This window comes from Palaemon carinicauda, chromosome 29 (assembly GCF_036898095.1).
Source record: "Palaemon carinicauda isolate YSFRI2023 chromosome 29, ASM3689809v2, whole genome shotgun sequence".
NCBI classification, from domain to species: domain Eukaryota; kingdom Metazoa; phylum Arthropoda; class Malacostraca; order Decapoda; family Palaemonidae; genus Palaemon; species Palaemon carinicauda.
The window spans coordinates 1,045,657-1,055,656 of record NC_090753.1 but is presented as its reverse complement, the minus strand read 5'-3'; the positions used below and the strand labels follow the sequence as shown (position 1 = coordinate 1,055,656).

General features: G+C 35.4%; 1 protein-coding gene across 1 annotated transcript in view; it reads right to left on the bottom strand.

Moving 5' to 3' along the window:
* LOC137622752 (uncharacterized) overlaps window positions 1–10,000 on the bottom strand; it is a 19,261-nt gene that overhangs the window by 4,408 nt on the left and 4,853 nt on the right. Inside the window, exons 2-3 of the mRNA XM_068353342.1 lie at window positions 9,004–9,132; window positions 3,033–3,203 (exon numbers count right to left, since the gene is read on the bottom strand). Of these exons, the coding sequence (XP_068209443.1) occupies window positions 3,033–3,203; window positions 9,004–9,132 (300 nt within the window). The remainder of the gene's footprint in view (window positions 1–3,032; window positions 3,204–9,003; window positions 9,133–10,000) is intronic.

Sequence of the window (10,000 nt, the reverse complement as noted above, 5' to 3'; positions counted from 1 at the left end):
GTATCTCCAAGACGTGAGAATGAAATTAAAAGAGGGATAAGAATGGGATGGAGAATATTTAGTAAACAAAAGGTCATTATAAAATGCCACTTTCTCTAGAAAGAAAAGTATTTAATTAGATGGTCCTACCAGTATTAACTTATGCATCAGAAATTTGAAGCTAATTAGAACATAAGCTAATTACAACTTAAAGAGCTATGGAAAGAATGACGCGATTAACACTAAGAGACAGAACAATAGCAACATGGATACGAGAGCAAACTAAAGTGAGTGCTGCATATTCTAACAACAAGTAAGAAAAAGGAATGAACGTGGGCAGGACATATAATGAGAATGGCAGATAATAAATAGACATTGGGAATAACAGAATAGGTCTCTAGAGATTATAAACGAATCAGGGGAAGGCAGAGAAGACAATGGATTGACGAGCTAAGAAATATTGTGGGTATAAAGTGGCATACAAGGGCCATAAACAGACATGAATGGAAGGATATATCCGAAACCTTTGTCTTGATGATGATGATGATGATGATTTTATATATATATATATATATATATATATATATATATATATATATATATATATATATATGTGTATATATATTATATTTATATATATTTATGCATATGTATATGTATATATTATATATATATATATATATATATAGAGAGAGAGAGAGAGAGAGAGAGAGAGAGAGAGAGAGAGAGAGAGAGAGAGCAGGTTGGCTAAGGCACCAACCATCCCCAGAGAAACTAGGAGTTATCGGTTCCTTTGACTGGTCAGACGGTACAACATTAGATTCCTCTCACTGGTTATGGCTCCTTTTTCCCTTGTCTACAAATACACAGAATAGTCTGGCATATTCTTCCCACATTCTCCTCAGTCCTCATACACCTAAAAACACCCAGATTACCAAGCAATTCCTCTTCGCTCAAAGGGTTAACTAATGCACTGTAATTGTTCAGTAACTACTTTCCTCTTGGTAAGGGTAGAAGAGACTGTTCTAGAAGAAGGATATTCTAAGATCTAACCATTGTTCTCTGGTCTTGGGTAGTGCTATAGCCTCTGTGAAATGGTCTTCCACTGTCTTGGGTTAGAATTCTCTTGCTTAAGGGTACACTCGGGCACACTGTTCTATCTTATTTCTCTCCCTTTTGTTTTATTTTTTAAGCTTTTATACTTTATATGTGAAAGATCTATTTTAGTATTGTTACTGTTCCAAAAATATTTTATTTCAATCCTTGCAGTAGCCTATATCTAGTTCCTTGTTTCCTCACTGGGTTATTTTTACCTATTGGAACCCTTGGCCTTATATATATATATATATATATATATATATATATATATATATATATATATATATATATATATATATATATATATATATATATATATAGTGTATACGCAACAATGCTCCTGAATTGCTGAGTTGACAGCAACACCAGATTATCTACAATTAATCAACAAATCTTAATTGACACTTCTATTGGAAATAAAGTTGATTTTATACTAAATTCTAACCACCTCAGTGAAGGCAGTCTTCTCCGTGAATGAATGTTTGTCAATTGGAAATTGGTGCTAATAAAATTATAAGAAAATAAATTGGAAAAAGCAGCTGTAATTGGTACCACGACCACTGCAATCCTTTGAGTAATTGTTCGGCTGGGAAATAGTTTCGGTTTATTGGCTTTCTGTACAATAGCTCTCGAACGGTTGTGATTTGGTTAAAACTGGTCATGACGAGGGACTTTGTGCTTACGGTTATTATTCTTAGACGATAAAGTAAATCTCATTCAGTATCAAGTAGTTTTGGAGTCTCTCTCTCTCTCTCTCTCTCTCTCTCTCTCTCTCTCTCTCTCTCTCTCATAAACCTACACTATCCTTCACAAGAATCAATTTGCAGTAAATATGCTTTGCATTGTTTGCTCACCAGAAACTCGTTTTTGGCGACAAAGGATTCATTATGTCGACTCTTCGCTTTTTATTTGCAGAACATTTAAAGTAAACCAATAAACCACCTGTGTTTGGGCGTTCACTTCGAATACACGTGAAATTCTTCGTAATAATACTTAGCAAACACATTTAATATAAGGAGTTGTTGCAAGTCCTTAAACTAGAATACTTTTATGATTAACGATTTTAGTTAGCAAATATTAGTTTTTTTAGTGACGATTCGTCATAGTTATTGTTATTATTATTGATATCATGTTGTTGTTGTTTTACTTGTAAATGCAAAATCAGTACTTATCTATTAACAGCAAATTTTAAACTTTTATTATTATTATTATTATTATTATTATTATTATTATTATTATTTTTATTATTATTATTATTATTATTATTATTTACAGTCGTAGTATTAGTAGTAGTAGTAGTAATATAGCGAGACTATTGAATCGCTCTACAAGACTGTAAGATCTGTTCTTCAGTGAGATGTAAAAAATAACCAAAACAGAGCAATCATAGATTTCTGACCTCCGCCAAAGGTTAATGGAGTCATCCATGGCCTAGGATATATCTGTGTTGGAAATTTCGTCAAAATCCTTCCATTTGTTTTGACGTTATCTTTGAAATGGCGAAAAATGCAAATCCGGGACTAGAATCCGGATCCGGATCATCTCCAAAATGTAATGAAGTCGTTCACGACCTCAGATCTTTCTGTGGTGAAAATTTCATCAAAGTCCATCAAGTAGTTTTGACTTAATCCTGTCCATAGACACAAAGATAAATAAATAAACCGACTTGATCACATAACCTCCTTGGCGGAGGTAATGAAGTTATAGCCTAGCAAGACAAATACTCTACGCAAAATCCTCCGGAATGACGGTGCCATCTTCAGATGGCCAGCTTTGTAAGAGTCGAGTTTGACTCATCATTATGGTAAACCTCCACTTTGTGATAAAAAAAAAAAAAAAGACACATAGGGCAACAGACCACTTAAAATGATACCCACACCCCGTCACCCACCAAGGAACTGAACATCAATCAAAATGACTTGCCCCCAAAACCTCTCATCAAGTTTGGAACTTACCAACTGAAACAAATTGTCGGAGAAGGCACACACCATGTAGAAGCGGAGGATCTCGTCAATCAGGTAGAATTTGGCCAGTTGTCCAGGATAGCCCACCAGGACAGCGAACGTCAGGGCCATCATCTTGATCAGGAACAGGAAGCAGCGTAGGGCCATTAGGCTGGAAAAGATCTGCAGAGGAGAGAATGAGAAAAGATGGTTACTCAAAGGTAATTGTATCTTGGAGACATTTAGTAAGAAGAAGCACAAGTTAACATTGGCTTTCTTTTTTTTGAAGACAGTAAGAAAACTAAAGAATGCAAATTCGCTGGGGGTGATTTTTATTTAACAGTGATTTTCTTTTCTTTTCTTGAAAACAGTAAGAAAAATAATAAATACATGTTGGATAAAGGCTGTATTTCTATTTAACAGTAGTTTTTTTTCGTGAAGACAGGAAGAAAATTGATAAATAGATGTTGGTTAAAGGCTGTATTTATAAATATTTTTTCTCAATAATTCAATATCTGAATACATATGTCCTTTGATATTTTGAATTCCTGAACTTATTTGACTGTTTTGAAATTGTCATATTTTGGCTAAAACTGAAAATGTCATGACAAATACAAGATGATTTTTTGTACAGTTTATCCATTAATGGCCCTTTCATGCCCATTGCAAACAAAGATACATTGCTTTCGCAGAGATGAGTGTCTGGTTTACAAATCATTGAGGCCAGATCTGCAAGAGTCGAGCTGGACTCATTGGGATGGTTGATCTCCTTTTTAATAATAATAATAATAATAATAATAATAATAATTTAGGGGTGCAGGGGCTTTTCCTTACTTTTTTCTAAATTTTTAATGAAAAGTTGGGTATAACACATTTTCAAAAAAATAAGTTCACAATTGAATTCCTTATAATAGGATATTATTGCACGGACAAATCCCTAATTAAAATAAAGCTTAAAAATAAAATATAAACTTCATACTGCAGAGGTTTTCAACCAGGGATATGCGTACCACAGTGGCTACCCTTGTGGTCTGTCAGGGGTACACCCTCTCCCACTAAAAATCATATTGGCATATAAGGAATGTTCGTTCCATTTCAGTGACACTGCTATCGCAAAATGTGAAGCATTACCAAAGCTAAAACTAAAGTGAACCAATTTTATTACAAACATTACAGGAAAAGTTGGGAAGGGGCCTTGGGCGCTGATCATATGTATATATGGTCAGTCTCCTGGGCATTGTCCTGCTTGATAGGGTAATGTCACTGTCCCTTGCTTCTGCCATTCATGAGTTGCCTTTAAACCTTTAAAAGAAACATTGCTGGTTTGTGTGTGGAAAGAGGTGCTTAGGTGTGATGTGGATCAAGGGGATATAATTGTTGATCATCGTTTGTTACTCAAATTTAGTTGTTTTCAGTTTGCTTCTTCAAAGACGTATGTTTTCCTTTTGATTCTTGGTGGTCTGCTATTTGCATGGATTTATTTCTATTTGTATCTTATGGCGTTAGTTTTATGTGTAATTATTCCCTTTTAAATACGTTTAGGCTACATGGTATTACTCTTTACTTTTCATTGTCATGTAATTTCACATTTGTCTTTGAAACTTTTTTTGTGATATGTGTTAATATACGTGTGTGTTGCTGCTAGAACTTAAATCGTGGTAATTTCGTGGATTTTTTCTGTTATTTCGGAAATTTGGGAACCATTTAATGGCAACCAAACCTTTTCGTTGTTATGGCGTTTTTCTTCAGTTTAGGTTAACATAGATTTTGTATAATGTATTATATGTTGGATTCGAATAACATGAGTATATATGTGTCTGTTTGTTTGTTATAGAGGGATAATTTTACATTTCATTTTGACTGTCTTTTGTTTGTTTGTATAGAAATGAAACTATAAGTGAGATTACTCAAGTGTCATATGTGGATGAGATCATGATGAGGGGTAGATGGAGATGTTTTGAGCATGATCTTCGCACTACCTAAGAGAGATTAGTATACGCAACTTTCAACTGTGCTCCACAAGGCACTAGAAGAGTTGGAAGACCCAGGCCTACATGGCTGAGAACTATGAAACGTGAAATAAATGATGAATGGAAAAGTATTGATTTAAAAAGCTCAAGATAGACACGACTGGCGAAATTTAGCCGAGACCCTTTGTGTCAATATGCGTAGGAGGAGATGAGGATGATGATGATAATGACGATTGTTTCCTTCATACATGCACAAAGCACACACACACACACACCCATATATGTATGTATATATATATGTATATATAGACATATATATATTTATATATATATATATATACATATAGATAGATAGATAGATAGATAGATATATATGTATATAAATATATATATATATATATATATATATATATATATATATATATATATATATATATGTATGTATATATGTGTGTGTATATTTATGTATATATATATATACATATATATATGTGTGTGTGTGTGTGTGTGTGTGTGTGTGTGTATACACACAGACACACACATATATCTATCTATCTATATATATATATATATATATATATATATATATATATATATATATACATACATACATACATACATACATACCAAGAAAGGATGGAATTGGCATATGACAGGGTGAAAGTGAGAGAAACTGGTGATCTAGAGGATGAGTGGAAGTTAATAAAGGATTTTTTTTTTTTTATTACGTGATGTATGCGGCAAGAGGATTGCTGGAGGCAGCATAAGGAAGGGTAATGAATGGTGGAATGAAGGAGTAAAGATGAAGTGGGAGAGAAGAAGAGGACATATGAAGAATGGCTGCAGAGTAGTAGTGTAGAGAAGTATGAAAGATATATAAAAGAAATATGTGGAGGTAAAACACAAGGTAGCTGAGGCAAAGAGGGTGGCTGACTGGAGGCAGGGTCAGGTATTGGGTCGTTCGTATGGAGAGAATGAGAAGTTTTGGAAAGAAGTGAAGAGAGTAAGGATGGGTGAATCGAGGAATGAAAAAACAGTGAAAGATGAAAATGGAAGCTTAATGAAAGGAGATGAGGGGAGGAATTGGTGGGCTGAATATTTTGATAGGTTGCTGATTGTTGGGGATAATAGGAAGGCAGATATGATTGTTGTTGCAGGTGTTGAGGTGCCAGTGATTGGAGATTATAATGAGAGAGAGATTACAGGATATGAAGTGAAGAGAGAACTAGATGAAACGAGAGCAGGAAAACCATCTGGTGTGAGGGCTGAGATGTTAAAGGAAGAGGGTGTGACTCTACTTGAATGGTTGCTGAGATTGTTTAATATATCTTTATGTTGTCAATGGTTCCAGTGGACTGGGTGTCTACGTGTATTGTTCTGGTATACAAAGATAAGGGAGATATGCATGAGTGGTGTAATTCAAGGGGTATTAATTTGTTGAGTGTTGTTGGAAAAGTATGGTAGAGTGTTAATTAATAGAATTAAGGATAAAACAGAGGATGCTATCTTAGAAGTGCAAGGTGGTTTCAGGAGGGGTAGGGGATGTATGAATCAGATTTTTATAGTTAGGCAGATATACGAGAAATATTTATCTAAAGGTAAGGATATGTATGTTGCATTTATAGATCTGATCTGGAAAGCTTATGATAGAGTTGATATGGAAGCAATGTGGAATATGATGAGGTCATATGGAATTGGTGGAAGGTTGTTGCAAGCGGGGAAGAGTTTATACATAAGCAGCAAAGCATGTGTTAGGATAGGAAATGAAGTGAGCGAGTGGTTTCCAGTGAGAGTGGGGCTGAGACAGGGATGTGTGATGCCACCATGGTTGTTCAATTTGTTTTTTGTTTATTGATGAAGTTATAAGAGAGGTGAATACTCGAGTGCTTGGTCGAGGATTGAGATTGGTAGATGAGAGTGATCATGAGGGGAAGGTGAATCAGTTGTTATTTCCTGATAATATTGTATTAGTTTCAGACTCAGAGGAGAAGCTGTGTCGAGTAGTGACAGAGTTTGGTAGGATGTGTGAGAGAAGGAAGTTGAGAGTTAATAAGGGTAAGAGATAAAGTTATGAGATACATGAAACAGGAGGGTGGTGCTAGGTTGAATGTCATGTTGAAGGGAGAGTTACTTGATGAACCAGATAAGTTTAAGTATTTGGGGTCTGTTGTTAATGAAAATGATGGAGTAGAAGCAGATGCATGTCAGAGAGTGAATGAAGGATGTTGGGGGCAGTGAAGGAAGTGGTAAAGATTATAGGGTTAAGAATGAATGTAAAGAGAGTTCTTTATGAGCAAGTGATTATACCAACTGTGTTGCATGGATCGGAGCTGTGGAGAAAAAAAGTGATGGAGAGACAGAAATTGAATGCGTTCGAGATGAAGTGGCTGAGGAGTATGGTTGGTGTATCCAGATTAGATAGGGTTAGGAACGAAGTAGTGAGGATAAGAACCGGCATAAGAAATTAATTAGCAGCTAGAGTGGATATAAATGTGTTGAGGTGGTTTGGACATGTAGAGAGAATGGAAAATGGCTGGCTGCTGAAGAAGGTGATAAATGCAAGAGCTGATGGAAGAAGTACTAGAGGAAGGCCAAGGTTTGGTTGGGTGGAAGGAGTGAAGAAAGCTCTGGGTGATAGAAGGATAGATTTGAGAGAGGCAAAAGAGTGTGCTAGAAATAGGAATGAGTGGCGAACAATCGTGACCCAGTTCCGATAGGCCCTACTGCTTCCTCCGGTCACCTTGGCTACCGCTTAGGTAGTTGCAGTAGGGGATTCAGCATATGAAGCTTCATTTGTGGTGGATAACGGGGGAGAGTGGGCTATAGCACCTTAGCAGTGCCAGCCAAACTTGACTGAATCCCTCGTCAGGCTGGGAGGAACGAAGAGAATAAAAATTCCCTTTTGCCCTATTTTTGTGTAGGCTACTCACAAAATTGGTGGTAGTGCCATGGTAGTTAAATAGATATATGTGTGTATATGTGTGTGTGCGCGTAAACCTCCTTCATATGTGTATAATGTTTTCCTCTATAATTGATTTTTGTCCTTTTATACTCTTCTTTAGTTTTATATATAATGAGACGAAAGGGGATTGGGGTACATGACTGACATAAAAAATACCTAAAAGGGTACGGGGTATAAAGGTTGAAACTCTTACTTTATGCTATTAGCAATCTGGATGATATCCTGAAAAAGAAAGTAGAAAAATTCTCCTGACATTTTTATGGCTGGGGAAGGAAAAACTAACTTTTCTTAAGTAGGAGTAATGTCAAAAGAAAGACATATATGCAACGTTAGGAGGAAAGACGCCAAGAAATAATGAGGCCAGTCTGAAATGCATCTATAATGTATGTTTCAAAAGAAAGGAAATCTGTTTTCTATAAAGTTCGTAGCAAGAAAAAAAAAAAGCCTCACAATCCTGAAGTTCCTTTTAGTTAGAAAACAGGTTGTAATTACAAAGGCAAGAACATAAAATTTAGTGTCAATAGAATATATTCTTTAGGAATGGAGGAAGAATAGAGCCCTACAAATGAAGACTAGATCTAGAGAGAAAACAGCTGGAATTAAGTGCCATCAATCTAGAATTGAAATAGAGATCGTTGAAAATAAAATGGCATTAAATTAATTACACAGGAAAGGGTGACTTTAGAATAATTTGACTAAACTTGTTTATAACTAGATTCAATAATATTATTGATCAATAGTTTCTTTAAGACCTAAAACGAGGACATAGAAAATAGAATCTTCTGGTCTGAAAAGGGAGTACTTTATAAAATTGGGGTTCTTAAATATAAAAAAGAGAAAGAATAAGAAGAAGAGGAAGAAAAATTATATTTGCTCTTGCTCATAAGGAAAGGAAAGCTACTTGGGAAGAAAATAACACCACTAGGATACGAAGAAAAAACCTGAACACCTTAAAAGAAACCTGAAGTTCTCTTCGAACGAAAAGAAAGAACTTATTGAAGACCAGCAACATATAAACCTGACATTACTTGATTGTTCACCATCTGCTTACCCGATTGTACTGGGTAACGAGGTCATGCAGGTACCTACAGTGGTCTCGTACCACCTGCACCCTAATGGCACCTGTTTCGGGTTCGACCCAAGACGACCCTTTGAGAGCATCTCCGTTCTTCTCTAAACCCTGAAAAAGAAAGAAGTAAGTCTTAGTTCTCTTAAAATTATTCTTTAATTTTTCACTAATCATATGATATTTTCTATTAACGAGCTATTCTATAGAAGTTACAGTAACCTATTGCAAACGTCCCTGCCTAGCGATCTCTCAGAATGGGGTTCGAGTCACGTTCGAGCTCGATAATTACTTGTAATGTCTGTAACCTCACTATCCTTGTGAACTATGGAGGTCGGGTTTGGGGAGCCCATAGGTTTACTTGCTGAATCATCAGCAGCCATTGCCTGGCCCTCACTGGTCCTAACTTGGGTGAAGAATGGGCTTAGGCGCAGATCATATGCATATATGGTTAATCTATGGCATTGTCCTGCTTGCTAGGGCATTGGCCTTCATGAGTGACCTTTAAACCTTAAAGTTTAGTTTCCAAGTTTATGATGTTTCATGGATTGCACGACAATAATAATAATAATAATAATAATAATAATAATAATAATAATAATAATAATAATAATAATAATAATAATAATAATAATCCATAAAAATTGACAATATTTTCAGGACTTTTAGGCTTGAATTATTGACAATTTAAGTTTCAAGAGTTACGGACATCACATAGCGTGTAAAAAACATATATGGGACTTGTGATGAAAAAGGCTAGCCCCGCCTAAATGGGGATTTCCTCCAGAAGAAAGATCGTTATTACACACAGTATAAAAGAAAAACATATGTTGATACGAATTGCGGTTTCTTCCATAAACATTCCCAAGTGTCCTTTTCAATCTGAAAGTTTTGCTACACTATTTTATAGAAGAAATATAGTCGTGCATAATGTATAATAAACAAATGTTTCTTTCAAGAGTTGGAAAGTTCCTCATATACT